The sequence below is a fragment of the Anoplopoma fimbria genome, chromosome 2 (genome assembly GCF_027596085.1).
Source record: "Anoplopoma fimbria isolate UVic2021 breed Golden Eagle Sablefish chromosome 2, Afim_UVic_2022, whole genome shotgun sequence".
Lineage (NCBI taxonomy): Eukaryota > Metazoa > Chordata > Actinopteri > Perciformes > Anoplopomatidae > Anoplopoma > Anoplopoma fimbria.
The window spans coordinates 32,635,252-32,654,888 of record NC_072450.1 but is presented as its reverse complement, the minus strand read 5'-3'; the positions used below and the strand labels follow the sequence as shown (position 1 = coordinate 32,654,888).

The following is a 19,637-nucleotide window of genomic DNA, read 5'->3' as shown; positions in this document are numbered from 1 at the left end:
AAAATAAGACGTTGCTACAGGTAAAATGCTTTTACATGTTACACTTTAGGATATTGAAGACCAAGCAACATTTTAGGTGGTCAGACTTACATTGGCATTCATCGTGAGAGCAGCATCCATCATCATCCGACACTTTGACAAGAGGGAAATTATTTGCGCACACTACAGGCTTTTGAGGTGGACACTCTTTAGAGGTATGGATCACCTTTCCATCAATACATGTTCCGTTTACACAGTTACTCACCTTCCAAGTTTCACCATTCTGAGGACAACAATAGATTGGAATTATAGAAAAAGAGAAGGCTGGTATATAATGAATACCCTATTAATTAGTCACAAAACAAAAAATGTAATGTTTTAAAGGATTAAGCAGTGCTGCTTAACAACTGCATATAAAAACAAAGTATGTGTGGAATGGCAATAAAGAAGTACCTGACTTGGAGGATTAAGACAGTCCAGATAACAAAGTCTGTCTTCGGATACTATTTGACAGTTCTCATCGCAGCGCCCTAAGTAACAGTAGCCATCATTGTCCGTCACATTGTAGACTATGGAGCCTGAAAATTAGGCACAGGAAGATTGTTGAAACATATGACAACCACATGTCAAACATTACTATGTGATTTCATCTATAACAAAGGCTATCATATATCACACAGATGTCTGCAGTATCTAGGCCTACTGTGCATCACATAGATACAGATGAGGGATGGCTCGCTTTTCTGCTTATTTTCTGTAACCATTGTAGCAAAAAGCATTGTGGAATTAACAAACTAATTACTGGATGGCTAGCTACTTAGCTAACTTGCTAATTTTGCCTTGCTTTAATACAACCCTGGTGACAAGAAATTACTCCGACAAAGTTGTCACTTATATGTCAATAGCAATGTGCTTTCCTTAGCCGTAACAAGAGTGTATTGATGATGCATTAAATGTTTTAATTAAACTCATTTAGCAGCTGGCTAGTTAGCTAGCTAACTTGCACGATTTCTTGCTATTATTACACAAATTACAAAAAGTGAGCCCCACAGCAGGCTGGTTCTACGGTCCCTCTAGCTCACTCCCTTATGCTCAGAGACTTCTTTGACAAGAGAAGAGCATGCAGAAGCTCCAGAGACTATCTAGCTAACTAGCCAGCTCTGAAAAAAGGACAAGCTAACTAAGCCTCACATCTGCTTTCTTCCCTAAGATGTCTGCCAACAGCGTAGGGGTCGGTTATATGGTCAGCCTGTTGCTAACTTTCTCAATTAACACTCCTGGTTTCAGAGAGTGAGTGACTGAACAACATTGAACAAACTCGTTTCAACAGCAATTATGGAAAAAAAGGAGAACCTTCCAGGCAGTGTTAATAGTTCAGATAATTATTTTGCCTCCCCTTATGCTCCATCCACAAAAATATGTCATCATGTTTATCAACAGAAACAGGGTTGTAATAGCTAAGCCATAAACCTTCATTAAAAAGTTGGCTATTGTGTTTCCAATCTTTCTGATCATCTGACTCGTGTTTCCTGACCTGAATCCGTTGTACAGATGTCACCAGAACATGCTAAATATAAAATAACTTACTCAAGTCTTAAAAGGTTAAAGTAGGGATAAGGTTTTTGCACATGCACAATGCAAACATAGACTATATGTGGTCTGAAATCCAAAATGGTGTCTGAAATGGATGTGACTCAACGGCAAGATGTATGTTGTTTAAAAGCGTGTGTCTTTATTAATCTGAACTTACCGGGGTTGAAGTATGTACCATTATGGAAGCAATGGCAAAGTGGGCTAGTAAGTGGATGAGTGGTTTCTCCTGTCACTATAGATATCTCAGTTGAGGTCAGTATCGTGATTGTAGAAGTTGCAGTTGTTGTAGTCCTTCTTTCGATTGTGGTGGAGGGTGTTGTGGTTGTTTGCGTAGTTGAAGGTGTTGTAGATTGAACTGTTGTGGAAGGTGTTATTGTTTCAGTTGTGGTAACAGCAGGGACGGTCGTTTTAGTAGTTTTGGGTGGCTGAGTTGTACCCGGTGTTTCAGTTGTGGTAGAAGGTGTGGTGGTTGTTTTAGTAGTTTTGGGTGGCTGAGTTGTACCCGGTGTTGTAGTTGTGGTAGAAGTTGTGGTGGTTGGCGTAGTTGAAGGTGTAGTAGTTGGAACTGTTGTGGAAGGTGTTGAAGGAGTTGACGGAGTTGGACATCCACAGCATTTCAATTGAATTTCATAATCAAAACACTGTTGCTGAAGCCCTTGTTGTTTGTTAATGCACATGAGCCCAACTTCTTTATTGCAAGTCACAGTTTGACCCATCTGTGACATGGACATGTGGGGGTAAAGGACAGCTCTACACTGGACTTCTTCAGGATCTGAGCATACATGATAACCAGCAGAGATTATTTTCTGGATGGATTCATCTTCTCCACCATCAGGGCCTGATGTCGGCTTGCCAAGATTAATCCATTCTGACCAACCACATGTCATATCATGTCCCCCAGGGCAAGGTGTAGTTATAGGTGGCTGACTTGTAGTTATTGTTTCAGTTGTGGTAACAGGAGGGATGGTTGTTTTAGGAGTTTTGGGTGGCTGAGTTGTACCCGGTGTTTCAGTTGTGGTAGAAGGTGTGGTGGTTGTTTTAGGAGTTTTGGGTGGCTGAGTTGTACCCGGTGTTTCAGTTGTGGTAGAAGGTGTGGTGGTTGTTTTAGTAGTTTTGGGTGGCTGAGTTGTACCCGGTGTTGTGGTAGAAGTTGTGGTGGTTGGCGTAGTTGAAGGTGTAGTAGTTGGAACTGTTGTGGAAGGTGTTGAAGGAGTTGACGGAGTTGGACATCCACAGCATTTCAATTGAATTTCATAATCAAAACACTGTTGCTGAAGCCCTTGTTGTTTGTTAATGCACATGAGCCCAACTTCTTTATTGCAAGTCACAGTTTGACCCATCTGTGACATGGACATGTGGGGGTAAAGGACAGCTCTACACTGGACTTCTTCAGGATCTGAGCATACATGATAACCAGCAGAGATTATTTTCTGGATGGATTCATCTTCTCCACCATCAGGGCCTGATGTCGGCTTGCCAAGATTAATCCATTCTGACCAACCACATGTCATATCATGTCCCCCAGGGCAAGGTGTAGTTATAGGTGGCTGACTTGTAGTTATTGTTTCAGTTGTGGTAACAGGAGGGATGGTTGTTTTAGGAGTTTTGGGTGGCTGAGTTGTACCCGGTGTTTCAGTTGTGGTAGAAGGTGTGGTGGTTGTTTTAGGAGTTTTGGGTGGCTGAGTTGTACCCGGTGTTTCAGTTGTGGTAGAAGGTGTGGTGGTTGTTTTAGTAGTTTTGGGTGGCTGAGTTGTACCCGGTGTTGTGGTAGAAGTTGTGGTGGTTGGCGTAGTTGAAGGTGTAGTAGTTGGAACTGTTGTGGAAGGTGTTGAAGGAGTTGACGGAGTTGGACATCCACAGCATTTCAATTGAATTTCATAATCAAAACACTGTTGCTGAAGCCCTTGTTGTTTGTTAATGCACATGAGCCCAACTTCTTTATTGCAAGTCACAGTTTGACCCATCTGTGACATGGACATGTGGGGGTAAAGGACAGCTCTACACTGGACTTCTTCAGGATCTGAGCATACATGATAACCAGCAGAGATTATTTTCTGGATGGATTCATCTTCTCCACCATCAGGGCCTGATGTCGGCTTGCCAAGATTAATCCATTCTGACCAACCACATGTCATATCATGTCCCCCAGGGCAAGGTGTAGTTATAGGTGGCTGACTTGTAGTTATTGTTTCAGTTGTGGTAACAGGAGGGATGGTTGTTTTAGGAGTTTTGGGTGGCTGAGTTGTACCCGGTGTTTCAGTTGTGGTAGAAGGTGTGGTGGTTGTTTTAGGAGTTTTGGGTGGCTGAGTTGTACCCGGTGTTTCAGTTGTGGTAGAAGGTGTGGTGGTTGTTTTAGTAGTTTTGGGTGGCTGAGTTGTACCCGGTGTTGTGGTAGAAGTTGTGGTGGTTGGCGTAGTTGAAGGTGTAGTAGTTGGAACTGTTGTGGAAGGTGTTGAAGGAGTTGACGGAGTTGGACATCCACAGCATTTCAATTGAATTTCATAATCAAAACACTGTTGCTGAAGCCCTTGTTGTTTGTTAATGCACATGAGCCCAACTTCTTTATTGCAAGTCACAGTTTGACCCATCTGTGACATGGACATGTGGGGGTAAAGGACAGCTCTACACTGGACTTCTTCAGGATCTGAGCATACATGATAACCAGCAGAGATTATTTTCTGGATGGATTCATCTTCTCCACCATCAGGGCCTGATGTCGGCTTGCCAAGATTAATCCATTCTGACCAACCACATGTCATATCATGTCCCCCAGGGCAAGGTGTAGTTATAGGTGGCTGACTTGTAGTTATTGTTTCAGTTGTGGTAACAGGAGGGATGGTTGTTTTAGGAGTTTTGGGTGGCTGAGTTGTACCCGGTGTTTCAGTTGTGGTAGAAGGTGTGGTGGTTGTTTTAGGAGTTTTGGGTGGCTGAGTTGTACCCGGTGTTTCAGTTGTGGTAGAAGGTGTGGTGGTTGTTTTAGTAGTTTTGGGTGGCTGAGTTGTACCCGGTGTTGTGGTAGAAGTTGTGGTGGTTGGCGTAGTTGAAGGTGTAGTAGTTGGAACTGTTGTGGAAGGTGTTGAAGGAGTTGATGGAGTTGGACATCCACAGCATTTCAATTGAATTTCATAATCAAAACACTGTTGCTGAAGCCCTTGTTGTTTGTTAATGCACATGAGCCCAACTTCTTTATTGCAAGTCACAGTTTGACCCATCTGTGACATGGACATGTGGGGGTAAAGGACAGCTCTACACTGGACTTCTTCAGGATCTGAGCATACATGATAACCAGCAGAGATTATTTTCTGGATGGATTCATCTTCTCCACCATCAGGGCCTGATGTCGGCTTGCCAAGATTAATCCATTCTGACCAACCACATGTCATATCATGTCCCCCAGGGCAAGGTGTAGTTATAGGTGGCTGACTTGTAGTTATTGTTTCAGTTGTGGTAACAGGAGGGATGGTTGTTTTAGTAGTTTTGGGTGACTGAGTTGTACCCGGTGTTTCAGTTGTGGTAGAAGGTGTGGTGGTTGTTTTAGGAGTTTTGGGTGGCTGAGTTGTACCCGGTGTTTCAGTTGTGGTAGAAGGTGTGGTGGTTGTTTTAGTAGTTTTGGGTGGCTGAGTTGTACCCGGTGTTGTGGTAGAAGTTGTGGTGGTTGGCGTAGTTGAAGGTGTAGTAGTTGGAACTGTTGTGGAAGGTGTTGAAGGAGTTGACGGAGTTGGACATCCACAGCATTTCAATTGAATTTCATAATCAAAACACTGTTGCTGAAGCCCTTGTTGTTTGTTAATGCACATGAGCCCAACTTCTTTATTGCAAGTCACAGTTTGACCCATCTGTGACATGGACATGTGGGGGTAAAGGACAGCTCTACACTGGACTTCTTCAGGATCTGAGCATACATGATAACCAGCAGAGATTATTTTCTGGATGGATTCATCTTCTCCACCATCAGGGCCTGATGTCGGCTTGCCAAGATTAATCCATTCTGACCAACCACATGTCATATCATGTCCCCCAGGGCAAGGTGTAGTTATAGGTGGCTGACTTGTAGTTATTGTTTCAGTTGTGGTAACAGGAGGGATGGTCGTTTTAGTAGTTTTGGGTGACTGAGTTGTACCCGGTGTTTCAGTTGTGGTAGAAGGTGTGGTGGTTGTTTTAGGAGTTTTGGGTGGCTGAGTTGTACCCGGTGTTTCAGTTGTGGTAGAAGGTGTGGTGGTTGTTTTAGTAGTTTTGGGTGGCTGAGTTGTACCCGGTGTTGTAGTTGTGGTGAGAAGTTGTGGTGGTTGGGTTGTTTTAGTAGTTTTGGGTGGCGTAGTTGAAGGTGTAGTGGTTGGAACTGTTGTGGAAGGTGTTGAAGGAGTTGACGGAGTTGGACATCCACAGCATTTCAATTGAATTTCATAATCAAAACACTGTTGCTGAAGCCCTTGTTGTTTGTTAATGCACATGAGCCCAACTTCTTTATTGCAAGTCACAGTTTGACCCATCTGTGACATGGACATGTGGGGGTAAAGGACAGCTCTACACTGGACTTCTTCAGGATCTGAGCATACATGATAACCAGCAGAGATTATTTTCTGGATGGATTCATCTTCTCCACCATCAGGGCCTGATGTCGGCTTGCCAAGATTAATCCATTCTGACCAACCACATGTCATATCATGTCCCCCAGGGCAAGGTGTAGTTATAGGTGGCTGACTTGTAGTTATTGTTTCAGTTGTGGTAACAGGAGGGATGGTTGTTTTAGTAGTTTTGGGTGACTGAGTTGTACCCGGTGTTTCAGTTGTGGTAGAAGGTGTGGTGGTTGTTTTAGGAGTTTTGGGTGGCTGAGTTGTACCCGGTGTTTCAGTTGTGGTAGAAGGTGTGGTGGTTGTTTTAGTAGTTTTGGGTGGCTGAGTTGTACCCGGTGTTGTGGTAGAAGTTGTGGTGGTTGGCGTAGTTGAAGGTGTAGTAGTTGGAACTGTTGTGGAAGGTGTTGAAGGAGTTGACGGAGTTGGACATCCACAGCATTTCAATTGAATTTCATAATCAAAACACTGTTGCTGAAGCCCTTGTTGTTTGTTAATGCACATGAGCCCAACTTCTTTATTGCAAGTCACAGTTTGACCCATCTGTGACATGGACATGTGGGGGTAAAGGACAGCTCTACACTGGACTTCTTCAGGATCTGAGCATACATGATAACCAGCAGAGATTATTTTCTGGATGGATTCATCTTCTCCACCATCAGGGCCTGATGTCGGCTTGCCAAGATTAATCCATTCTGACCAACCACATGTCATATCATGTCCCCCAGGGCAAGGTGTAGTTATAGGTGGCTGACTTGTAGTTATTGTTTCAGTTGTGGTAACAGGAGGGATGGTCGTTTTAGTAGTTTTGGGTGACTGAGTTGTACCTGGTGTTTCAGTTGTGGTAGAAGGTGTGGTGGTTGTTTTAGGAGTTTTGGGTGGCTGAGTTGTACCCGGTGTTTCAGTTGTGGTAGAAGGTGTGGTGGTTGTTTTAGTAGTTTTGGGTGGCTGAGTTGTACCCGGTGTTGTGTTGTAGAAGTTGTGGTGGTTGGCGTAGTTGAAGGTGTAGTAGTTGGAACTGTTGTGGAAGGTGTTGAAGGAGTTGACGGAGTTGGACATCCACAGCATTTCAATTGAATTTCATAATCAAAACACTGTTGCTGAAGCCCTTGTTGTTTGTTAATGCACATGAGCCCAACTTCTTTATTGCAAGTCACAGTTTGACCCATCTGTGACATGGACATGTGGGGGTAAAGGACAGCTCTACACTGGACTTCTTCAGGATCTGAGCATACATGATAACCAGCAGAGATTATTTTCTGGATGGATTCATCTTCTCCACCATCAGGGCCTGATGTCGGCTTGCCAAGATTAATCCATTCTGACCAACCACATGTCATATCATGTCCCCCAGGGCAAGGTGTAGTTATAGGTGGCTGACTTGTAGTTATTGTTTCAGTTGTGGTAACAGGAGGGATGGTCGTTTTAGTAGTTTTGGGTGACTGAGTTGTACCCGGTGTTTCAGTTGTGGTAGAAGGTGTGGTGGTTGTTTTAGGAGTTTTGGGTGGCTGAGTTGTACCCGGTGTTTCAGTTGTGGTAGAAGGTGTGGTGGTTGTTTTAGTAGTTTTGGGTGGCTGAGTTGTACCCGGTGTTGTGGTAGAAGTTGTGGTGGTTGGCGTAGTTGAAGGTGTAGTAGTTGGAACTGTTGTGGAAGGTGTTGAAGGAGTTGACGGAGTTGGACATCCACAGCATTTCAATTGAATTTCATAATCAAAACACTGTTGCTGAAGCCCTTGTTGTTTGTTAATGCACATGAGCCCAACTTCTTTATTGCAAGTCACAGTTTGACCCATCTGTGACATGGACATGTGGGGGTAAAGGACAGCTCTACACTGGACTTCTTCAGGATCTGAGCATACATGATAACCAGCAGAGATTATTTTCTGGATGGATTCATCTTCTCCACCATCAGGGCCTGATGTCGGCTTGCCAAGATTAATCCATTCTGACCAACCACATGTCATATCATGTCCCCCAGGGCAAGGTGTAGTTATAGGTGGCTGACTTGTAGTTATTGTTTCAGTTGTAGTAACAGGAGGGATGGTCGTTTTAGTAGTTTTGGGTGACTGAGTTGTACCCGGTGTTTCAGTGTGGTAGAAGGTGTGGTGGTTGTTTTAGGAGTTTTGGGTGGCTGAGTTGTACCCGGTGTTTCAGTTGTGGTAGAAGGTGTGGTGGTTGTTTTAGTAGTTTTGGGTGGCTGAGTTGTACCCGGTGTTGTAGTTGTGGTAGAAGTTGTGGTGGTTGGCGTAGTTGAAGGTGTAGTAGTTGGAACTGTTGTGGAAGGTGTTGAAGGAGTTGACGGAGTTGGACATCCACAGCATTTCAATTGAATTTCATAATCAAAACACTGTTGCTGAAGCCCTTGTTGTTTGTTAATGCACATGAGCCCAACTTCTTTATTGCAAGTCACAGTTTGACCCATCTGTGACATGGACATGTGGGGGTAAAGGACAGCTCTACACTGGACTTCTTCAGGATCTGAGCATACATGATAACCAGCAGAGATTATTTTCTGGATGGATTCATCTTCTCCACCATCAGGGCCTGATGTCGGCTTGCCAAGATTAATCCATTCTGACCAACCACATGTCATATCATGTCCCCCAGGGCAAGGTGTAGTTATAGGTGGCTGACTTGTAGTTATTGTTTCAGTTGTGGTAACAGGAGGGATGGTTGTTTTAGTAGTTTTGGGTGGCTGAGTTGTACCCGGTGTTTCAGTTGTGGTAGAAGGTGTGGTGGTTGTTTTAGGAGTTTTGGGTGGCTGAGTTGTACCCGGTGTTTCAGTTGTGGTAGAAGGTGTGGTGGTTGTTTTAGTAGTTTTGGGTGGCTGAGTTGTACCCGGTGTTGTGGTAGAAGTTGTGGTGGTTGGCGTAGTTGAAGGTGTAGTAGTTGGAACTGTTGTGGAAGGTGTTGAAGGAGTTGACGGAGTTGGACATCCACAGCATTTCAATTGAATTTCATAATCAAAACACTGTTGCTGAAGCCCTTGTTGTTTGTTAATGCACATGAGCCCAACTTCTTTATTGCAAGTCACAGTTTGACCCATCTGTGACATGGACATGTGGGGGTAAAGGACAGCTCTACACTGGACTTCTTCAGGATCTGAGCATACATGATAACCAGCAGAGATTATTTTCTGGATGGATTCATCTTCTCCACCATCAGGGCCTGATGTCGGCTTGCCAAGATTAATCCATTCTGACCAACCACATGTCATATCATGTCCCCCAGGGCAAGGTGTAGTTATAGGTGGCTGACTTGTAGTTATTGTTTCAGTTGTGGTAACAGGAGGGATGGTCGTTTTAGTAGTTTTGGGTGACTGAGTTGTACCCGGTGTTTCAGTTGTGGTAGAAGGTGTGGTGGTTGTTTTAGGAGTTTTGGGTGGCTGAGTTGTACCCGGTGTTTCAGTTGTGGTAGAAGGTGTGGTGGTTGTTTTAGTAGTTTTGGGTGGCTGAGTTGTACCCGGTGTTGTGGTAGAAGTTGTGGTGGTTGGCGTAGTTGAAGGTGTAGTAGTTGGAACTGTTGTGGAAGGTGTTGAAGGAGTTGACGGAGTTGGACATCCACAGCATTTCAATTGAATTTCATAATCAAAACACTGTTGCTGAAGCCCTTGTTGTTTGTTAATGCACATGAGCCCAACTTCTTTATTGCAAGTCACAGTTTGACCCATCTGTGACATGGACATGTGGGGGTAAAGGACAGCTCTACACTGGACTTCTTCAGGATCTGAGCATACATGATAACCAGCAGAGATTATTTTCTGGATGGATTCATCTTCTCCACCATCAGGGCCTGATGTCGGCTTGCCAAGATTAATCCATTCTGACCAACCACATGTCATATCATGTCCCCCAGGGCAAGGTGTAGTTATAGGTGGCTGACTTGTAGTTATTGTTTCAGTTGTGGTAACAGGAGGGATGGTCGTTTTAGTAGTTTTGGGTGACTGAGTTGTACCCGGTGTTTCAGTTGTGGTAGAAGGTGTGGTGGTTGTTTTAGGAGTTTTGGGTGGCTGAGTTGTACCCGGTGTTTCAGTTGTGGTAGAAGGTGTGGTGGTTGTTTTAGTAGTTTTGGGTGGCTGAGTTGTACCCTGTTGTAGTTGTGGTAGAAGTTGTGGTGGTTGGCGTAGTTGAAGGTGTAGTAGTTGGAACTGTTGTGGAAGGTGTTGAAGGAGTTGACGGAGTTGGACATCCACAGCATTTCAATTGAATTTCATAATCAAAACACTGTTGCTGAAGCCCTTGTTGTTTGTTAATGCACATGAGCCCAACTTCTTTATTGCAAGTCACAGTTTGACCCATCTGTGACATGGACATGTGGGGGTAAAGGACAGCTCTACACTGGACTTCTTCAGGATCTGAGCATACATGATAACCAGCAGAGATTATTTTCTGGATGGATTCATCTTCTCCACCATCAGGGCCTGATGTCGGCTTGCCAAGATTAATCCATTCTGACCAACCACATGTCATATCATGTCCCCCAGGGCAAGGTGTAGTTATAGGTGGCTGACTTGTAGTTATTGTTTCAGTTGTGGTAACAGGAGGGATGGTTGTTTTAGGAGTTTTGGGTGGCTGAGTTGTACCCGGTGTTTCAGTTGTGGTAGAAGGTGTGGTGGTTGTTTTAGGAGTTTTGGGTGGCTGAGTTGTACCCGGTGTTTCAGTTGTGGTAGAAGGTGTGGTGGTTGTTTTAGTAGTTTTGGGTGGCTGAGTTGTACCCGGTGTTGTGGTAGAAGTTGTGGTGGTTGGCGTAGTTGAAGGTGTAGTAGTTGGAACTGTTGTGGAAGGTGTTGAAGGAGTTGACGGAGTTGGACATCCACAGCATTTCAATTGAATTTCATAATCAAAACACTGTTGCTGAAGCCCTTGTTGTTTGTTAATGCACATGAGCCCAACTTCTTTATTGCAAGTCACAGTTTGACCCATCTGTGACATGGACATGTGGGGGTAAAGGACAGCTCTACACTGGACTTCTTCAGGATCTGAGCATACATGATAACCAGCAGAGATTATTTTCTGGATGGATTCATCTTCTCCACCATCAGGGCCTGATGTCGGCTTGCCAAGATTAATCCATTCTGACCAACCACATGTCATATCATGTCCCCCAGGGCAAGGTGTAGTTATAGGTGGCTGACTTGTAGTTATTGTTTCAGTTGTAGTAACAGGAGGGATGGTCGTTTTAGTAGTTTTGGGTGACTGAGTTGTACCCGGTGTTTCAGTTGTGGTAGAAGGTGTGGTGGTTGTTTTAGGAGTTTTGGGTGGCTGAGTTGTACCCGGTGTTTCAGTTGTGGTAGAAGGTGTGGTGGTTGTTTTAGTAGTTTTGGGTGGCTGAGTTGTACCCGGTGTTGTAGTTGTGGTAGAAGTTGTGGTGGTTGGCGTAGTTGAAGGTGTAGTAGTTGGAACTGTTGTGGAAGGTGTTGAAGGAGTTGACGGAGTTGGACATCCACAGCATTTCAATTGAATTTCATAATCAAAACACTGTTGCTGAAGCCCTTGTTGTTTGTTAATGCACATGAGCCCAACTTCTTTATTGCAAGTCACAGTTTGACCCATCTGTGACATGGACATGTGGGGGTAAAGGACAGCTCTACACTGGACTTCTTCAGGATCTGAGCATACATGATAACCAGCAGAGATTATTTTCTGGATGGATTCATCTTCTCCACCATCAGGGCCTGATGTCGGCTTGCCAAGATTAATCCATTCTGACCAACCACATGTCATATCATGTCCCCCAGGGCAAGGTGTAGTTATAGGTGGCTGACTTGTAGTTATTGTTTCAGTTGTAGTAACAGGAGGGATGGTCGTTTTAGTAGTTTTGGGTGACTGAGTTGTACCCGGTGTTTCAGTTGTGGTAGAAGGTGTGGTGGTTGTTTTAGGAGTTTTGGGTGGCTGAGTTGTACCCGGTGTTTCAGTTGTGGTAGAAGGTGTGGTGGTTGTTTTAGTAGTTTTGGGTGGCTGAGTTGTACCCGGTGTTGTAGTTGTGGTAGAAGTTGTGGTGGTTGGCGTAGTTGAAGGTGTAGTAGTTGGAACTGTTGTGGAAGGTGTTGAAGGAGTTGACGGAGTTGGACATCCACAGCATTTCAATTGAATTTCATAATCAAAACACTGTTGCTGAAGCCCTTGTTGTTTGTTAATGCACATGAGCCCAACTTCTTTATTGCAAGTCACAGTTTGACCCATCTGTGACATGGACATGTGGGGGTAAAGGACAGCTCTACACTGGACTTCTTCAGGATCTGAGCATACATGATAACCAGCAGAGATTATTTTCTGGATGGATTCATCTTCTCCACCATCAGGGCCTGATGTCGGCTTGCCAAGATTAATCCATTCTGACCAACCACATGTCATATCATGTCCCCCAGGGCAAGGTGTAGTTATAGGTGGCTGACTTGTAGTTATTGTTTCAGTTGTGGTAACAGGAGGGATGGTCGTTTTAGTAGTTTTGGGTGACTGAGTTGTACCCGGTGTTTCAGTTGTGGTAGAAGGTGTGGTGGTTGTTTTAGGAGTTTTGGGTGGCTGAGTTGTACCCGGTGTTTCAGTTGTGGTAGAAGGTGTGGTGGTTGTTTTAGTAGTTTTGGGTGGCTGAGTTGTACCCGGTGTTGTAGTTGTGGTAGAAGTTGTGGTGGTTGGCGTAGTTGAAGGTGTAGTAGTTGGAACTGTTGTGGAAGGTGTTGAAGGAGTTGACGGAGTTGGACATCCACAGCATTTCAATTGAATTTCATAATCAAAACACTGTTGCTGAAGCCCTTGTTGTTTGTTAATGCACATGAGCCCAACTTCTTTATTGCAAGTCACAGTTTGACCCATCTGTGACATGGACATGTGGGGGTAAAGGACAGCTCTACACTGGACTTCTTCAGGATCTGAGCATACATGATAACCAGCAGAGATTATTTTCTGGATGGATTCATCTTCTCCACCATCAGGGCCTGATGTCGGCTTGCCAAGATTAATCCATTCTGACCAACCACATGTCATATCATGTCCCCCAGGGCAAGGTGTAGTTATAGGTGGCTGACTTGTAGTTATTGTTTCAGTTGTAGTAACAGGAAGGATGGTCGTTTTAGTAGTTTTGGGTGACTGAGTTGTACCCGGTGTTTCAGTTGTGGTAGAAGGTGTGGTGGTTGTTTTAGGAGTTTTGGGTGGCTGAGTTGTACCCGGTGTTTCAGTTGTGGTAGAAGGTGTGGTGGTTGTTTTAGTAGTTTTGGGTGGCTGAGTTGTACCCGGTGTTGTAGTTGTGGTAGAAGTTGTGGTGGTTGGCGTAGTTGAAGGTGTAGTAGTTGGAACTGTTGTGGAAGGTGTTGAAGGAGTTGACGGAGTTGGACATCCACAGCATTTCAATTGAATTTCATAATCAAAACACTGTTGCTGAAGCCCTTGTTGTTTGTTAATGCACATGAGCCCAACTTCTTTATTGCAAGTCACAGTTTGACCCATCTGTGACATGGACATGTGGGGGTAAAGGACAGCTCTACACTGGACTTCTTCAGGATCTGAGCATACATGATAACCAGCAGAGATTATTTTCTGGATGGATTCATCTTCTCCACCATCAGGGCCTGATGTCGGCTTGCCAAGATTAATCCATTCTGACCAACCACATGTCATATCATGTCCCCCAGGGCAAGGTGTAGTTATAGGTGGCTGACTTGTAGTTATTGTTTCAGTTGTGGTAACAGGAGGGATGGTCGTTTTAGTAGTTTTGGGTGACTGAGTTGTACCCGGTGTTTCAGTTGTGGTAGAAGGTGTGGTGGTTGTTTTAGGAGTTTTGGGTGGCTGAGTTGTACCCGGTGTTTCAGTTGTGGTAGAAGGTGTGGTGGTTGTTTTAGGAGTTTTGGGTGGCTGAGTTGTACCCGGTGTTGTGGTAGAAGTTGTGGTGGTTGGCGTAGTTGAAGGTGTAGTAGTTGGAACTGTTGTGGAAGGTGTTGAAGGAGTTGACGGAGTTGGACATCCACAGCATTTCAATTGAATTTCATAATCAAAACACTGTTGCTGAAGCCCTTGTTGTTTGTTAATGCACATGAGCCCAACTTCTTTATTGCAAGTCACAGTTTGACCCATCTGTGACATGGACATGTGGGGGTAAAGGACAGCTCTACACTGGACTTCTTCAGGATCTGAGCATACATGATAACCAGCAGAGATTATTTTCTGGATGGATTCATCTTCTCCACCATCAGGGCCTGATGTCGGCTTGCCAAGATTAATCCATTCTGACCAACCACATGTCATATCATGTCCCCCAGGGCAAGGTGTAGTTATAGGTGGCTGACTTGTAGTTATTGTTTCAGTTGTAGTAACAGGAAGGATGGTCGTTTTAGTAGTTTTGGGTGACTGAGTTGTACCCGGTGTTTCAGTTGTGGTAGAAGGTGTGGTGGTTGTTTTAGGAGTTTTGGGTGGCTGAGTTGTACCCGGTGTTTCAGTTGTGGTAGAAGGTGTGGTGGTTGTTTTAGTAGTTTTGGGTGGCTGAGTTGTACCCGGTGTTGTAGTTGTGGTAGAAGTTGTGGTGGTTGGCGTAGTTGAAGGTGTAGTAGTTGGAACTGTTGTGGAAGGTGTTGAAGGAGTTGACGGAGTTGGACATCCACAGCATTTCAATTGAATTTCATAATCAAAACACTGTTGCTGAAGCCCTTGTTGTTTGTTAATGCACATGAGCCCAACTTCTTTATTGCAAGTCACAGTTTGACCCATCTGTGACATGGACATGTGGGGGTAAAGGACAGCTCTACACTGGACTTCTTCAGGATCTGAGCATACATGATAACCAGCAGAGATTATTTTCTGGATGGATTCATCTTCTCCACCATCAGGGCCTGATGTCGGCTTGCCAAGATTAATCCATTCTGACCAACCACATGTCATATCATGTCCCCCAGGGCAAGGTGTCGTTATAGGTGGCTGACTTGTAGTTATTGTTTCAGTTGTGGTAACAAGAGGGATGGTCGTTTTAGTAGTTTTGGGTGACTGAGTTGTACCCGGTGTTTCAGTTGTGGTAGAAGGTGTGGTGGTTGTTTTAGGAGTTTTGGGTGGCTGAGTTGTACCCGGTGTTTCAGTTGTGGTAGAAGGTGTGGTGGTTGTTTTAGGAGTTTTGGGTGGCTGAGTTGTACCCGGTGTTGTGGTAGAAGTTGTGGTGGTTGGCGTAGTTGAAGGTGTAGTAGTTGGAACTGTTGTGGAAGGTGTTGAAGGAGTTGACGGAGTTGGACATCCACAGCATTTCAATTGAATTTCATAATCAAAACACTGTTGCTGAAGCCCTTGTTGTTTGTTAATGCACATGAGCCCAACTTCTTTATTGCAAGTCACAGTTTGACCCATCTGTGACATGGACATGTGGGGGTAAAGGACAGCTCTACACTGGACTTCTTCAGGATCTGAGCATACATGATAACCAGCAGAGATTATTTTCTGGATGGATTCATCTTCTCCACCATCAGGGCCTGATGTCGGCTTGCCAAGATTAATCCATTCTGACCAACCACATGTCATATCATGTCCCCCAGGGCAAGGTGTAGTTATAGGTGGCTGACTTGTAGTTATTGTTTCAGTTGTGGTAACAGGAGGGATGGTCGTTTTAGTAGTTTTGGGTGACTGAGTTGTACCCGGTGTTTCAGTTGTGGTAGAAGGTGTGGTGGTTGTTTTAGGAGTTTTGGGTGGCTGAGTTGTACCCGGTGTTTCAGTTGTGGTAGAAGGTGTGGTGGTTGTTTTAGTAGTTTTGGGTGGCTGAGTTGTACCCGGTGTTGTAGTTGTGGTAGAAGTTGTGGTGGTTGGCGTAGTTGAAGGTGTAGTAGTTGGAACTGTTGTGGAAGGTGTTGAAGGAGTTGAGACATCCACAGCATTTCAATTGAATTTCATAATCAAAACACTGTTGCTGAAGCCCTTGTTGTTTGTTAATGCACATGAGCCCAACTTTTGCAAGTCACAGTTTGACCCATCTGTGACATGGACATGTGGGGGTAAAGGACAGCTCTACACTGGACTTCTTCAGGATCTGAGCATACATGATAACCAGCAGAGATTATTTTCTGGATGGATTCATCTTCTCCACCATCAGGGCCTGATGTCGGCTTGCCAAGATTAATCCATTCTGACCAACCACATGTCATATCATGTCCCCCAGGGCAAGGTGTAGTTATAGGTGGCTGACTTGTAGTTATTGTTTCAGTTGTAGTAACAGGAGGGATGGTCGTTTTAGTAGTTTTGGGTGACTGAGTTGTACCCGGTGTTTCAGTTGTGGTAGAAGGTGTGGTGGTTGTTTTAGGAGTTTTGGGTGGCTGAGTTGTACCCGGTGTTTTAGTTGTGGTAGAAGTTGTGGTGTTTTAGTTTTTGGGTTTTGTAGGTTGTGGTAGTTTGGTTGTTTTAGGAGTTTTGGGTGGCTGAGATGTACCCGGTGTTTCAGTTGTGGTAGAAGGTGTGGTGGTTGTTGACGTAGTTTTGGGTTGCTGAGTTGTAGCTGGTGTTTCAGTTGTGGTAGAGGTTTTAATAGTTGTACTAATTGGTGGCTGAGTTGATGTTCTTTCAGATGTGGTGGAGGGTGTTGTGCTGCACTGCACTGTCTTGCAACACTTTACCCGAATTTCATAATCTAAACATATTGGAGGAAACTGTAAACTGTTCTTACACACAAGTCCTTGGTTATTACATGTTATTTTTTGTCCCAATTGGCTTAGGGGTACTCCTTTAAGGTGAACAGCCTGGCATTCCACTGCTACTGGATTTTCACAGATTTTAAATCCTTTCTGGATGGCGTGTTTGATGGTTTCATTGTCCCCACCTCCAGGACCATATTCAGGGTAGTCTGAACTAATCCATTGTGACCAGTTGCATAATGTTTCCTGACAAGGTGTTTTAGTAGTTTCGTGTTGCTGAGTTGTAGCTGGTGTTTCAGTTGTGGTAGAGGTTTTAATAGTTGTAGTAATTGATGGCTGAGTTGATGTTTTTTCCGATGTGGTGGAGGGTGTGGTGGTCTTAGTAGAGGATGGTGTAGTTGGTATGGTTGTGGAAGTAATAGTAGGTTTTGGTGTTGTGCTGCACTGCACTGTCTTGCAACACTTTACCCGAATTTCATAATCTAAACATATTGGAGGAAACTGTAAACTGTTCTTACACACAAGTCCTTGGTTATTACATGTTATTTTTTGTCCCAATTGGCTTAGTGGTACTCCTTTAAGGTGAACAGCCTGGCATTCCACTGCTACTGGATTTTCACAGATTTTAAATCCTTTCTGGATGGCGTGTTTGATGGTTTCATTGTCCCCACCTCCAGGACCATATTCAGGGTAGTCTGAACTAATCCATTGTGACCAGTTGCATAATGTTTCCAGACAAGGTGTTTCGGTTGTAGGTATTACTGGTTTTGTGGTTGAGCTTGAAGGTGTTGTAGAAGGCATCGGCTTTGTTGTGCATGTGCTATCGTCACAACACAGAACTCTGACTTGGTAGTTAAAGCATAAGGCCAGCTGTCCCAACTGGTCCTCATTTCTGCATGTCAGCCCCTCAGCCAGATTACATTGCACCACTTGTCCCACATTGTCAATGGTGACATTAGGGAATTTCTCAGCTCTGCATTGGATCTGGCTTGGCTTGGCACATATCTTGTGCCCTGCCTCTCTAATCTTTTCGTAGGTTTCATTGTCTCCTCCTGGAGTTCCCAGTGTAGGGAAGCTAGTATCATACCATGGTGACCATTCACAAGGATGACATGGGACAGTGGATGGCTCTGTGGACACACATAATATAAGTGTTAGCCATGTGGTAAATCTTACAGTATACAGCTCAATACGTCTTCAGTTTTTCTAAATGAATACCTTGCACATACCTGGTGTGGTTGATGTAAAAACAAAGGTGGTTGAAGACTGGCTGGCTGCAGTAGTGGTTACAGTTATCGGTGTGGTGTGGTTACATCGATATGATCCCTTATCAATGGTACCATTCATCCCACACACTGCTTTGATGCAATTTCCATGTCCATCTATTGTGTTATAGATGATATAGCCAGGGGGATACTTGTTCCCAAGATATGTGCAAGTGCAGGCTATAAAGAGAGGAGATGTATTGTTAATATAATAACCATTAACAAAAGTAAGTAACTTTACAACTCACAATCTCTCACAGTCTTTGCATACCTTTGGCATCGTAGTCGCATCGGATGGCCATTGAACTGCATGTACTTCAAGAAAGAAAACATGTGATATATAGTTCAGCTTTGATTTGCTTCCATTTTATTTCACCTGTCACAAATGTATATAACATTGTTTGGGACATGTGGTATACCTACCATGTTTGACAGTTTTCAGTTGTTGGCACTTTGGCACTATTATTATAGTGTCTCCCCTCTTTATCGTAGCAGCCACATTGTTCTCTCAAAGCACATGTCATTGTATCCTCATCAAAGTAGGGTTGCGCAGGAGGACATTTTGGATAGCAACCTAATTAAAAAACAAACAGCTGTTCACTCATTGCAATAAATGTGTTCCTCAATACTTTTTTTTGTGTACACCTGGCATTGTGGTTGAATGATTTTATGAGGCAACTTTTAAACATAACTTTAAAAAAATAACGCCAATGTAAAGAACAATGAATTTAATTTGATTTGAGGTTAGATCAAGTTATAAAAACCTAATCTTGTGGCATACCTTCTAGTGGAGGTATCTGTGTAGAGCAGCTGCCTGAGGGGTTCCTGCAGGTTTTCATACAAGGAGATCCGCATGGCATGTAGTGCCATTCACATTCACCAGGGGGATTGTAGTAATCACAGAAAAGAGCTGCAAAAGACAATCATTAAAATGTGAGGAAGGGACTGGCCTGTGTCTACTGCAATGTGACTTGTGTGAGCAGCGGCAAGCCTTTGACATGTGTGGGGAGCATGTGTCTGTGTAGGGGAGAGTGAAAAATGCTCAGGGAACATAAGCAGACTGTAGACAAGAAAAAGCTCCAGCACAGAAATCTCACAAACATTTCTGTTTGTGAGATTTCCTCTAATTTGTTAGTTTTAGAGGTTATGGTGGGTGTATAATTTTACTTTCAACAGAGCCAGACCAGCGGTTTATGTCTGTTTGAGCTTTCCTCAAAATGTTATTTTCTTGTCGTTATTGTTTTCTCTATTTCCGCTAATTTTCATATCATATCATATTGTTCCGGTTGAAATGCTGGAGGCAGCTTGTTCATTTCATATGCGTTAATTTCTGCTAAAAGTAATCAGGAAGAGGAATCAAAAAGAGGAATTCACCCAAATCATTTTTAAGGCTTTTACTGTGTCATATATATTTTCTCAGTAATACATAGTATGTAGCTGAGAAAATTATAAGATTCCAGCAAATACCTCATGATGTTACTGATCCTGTTAATTCCTTTTTTGTCTTGTTGTAGAATCTGCTGCAAAATACAGACTTGAGAGCTGTGATCTCTAAATGTAAGAACTTTGAAAAATATGGGACCATGATCTCAAAAAATAAAGATTTAAACTTTCAAAGGCTGAGGGCATAAATATAGT

General features: G+C 43.8%; 1 protein-coding gene across 1 annotated transcript in view; it reads right to left on the bottom strand.

Moving 5' to 3' along the window:
• LOC129098904 (mucin-5AC-like) overlaps nt 1–19,637 on the bottom strand; it is a 47,877-nt gene that overhangs the window by 9,714 nt on the left and 18,526 nt on the right. Inside the window, exons 27-49 of the mRNA XM_054608039.1 lie at nt 18,781–18,909; nt 18,423–18,573; nt 17,565–17,809; nt 15,905–15,984; nt 15,256–15,736; nt 14,633–14,688; nt 12,176–12,598; nt 10,858–11,338; nt 10,508–10,593; nt 9,606–10,086; nt 9,186–9,189; nt 8,982–9,038; nt 7,729–7,785; nt 7,103–7,161; nt 4,577–4,633; nt 4,157–4,160; nt 3,953–4,009; nt 3,329–3,385; nt 2,705–2,761; nt 2,285–2,288; nt 1,730–2,057; nt 433–557; nt 91–262 (exon numbers count right to left, since the gene is read on the bottom strand). Of these exons, the coding sequence (XP_054464014.1) occupies nt 91–262; nt 433–557; nt 1,730–2,057; nt 2,285–2,288; nt 2,705–2,761; nt 3,329–3,385; nt 3,953–4,009; nt 4,157–4,160; nt 4,577–4,633; nt 7,103–7,161; nt 7,729–7,785; nt 8,982–9,038; nt 9,186–9,189; nt 9,606–10,086; nt 10,508–10,593; nt 10,858–11,338; nt 12,176–12,598; nt 14,633–14,688; nt 15,256–15,736; nt 15,905–15,984; nt 17,565–17,809; nt 18,423–18,573; nt 18,781–18,909 (3,651 nt within the window). The remainder of the gene's footprint in view (nt 1–90; nt 263–432; nt 558–1,729; nt 2,058–2,284; nt 2,289–2,704; nt 2,762–3,328; nt 3,386–3,952; nt 4,010–4,156; nt 4,161–4,576; nt 4,634–7,102; nt 7,162–7,728; nt 7,786–8,981; nt 9,039–9,185; nt 9,190–9,605; nt 10,087–10,507; nt 10,594–10,857; nt 11,339–12,175; nt 12,599–14,632; nt 14,689–15,255; nt 15,737–15,904; nt 15,985–17,564; nt 17,810–18,422; nt 18,574–18,780; nt 18,910–19,637) is intronic.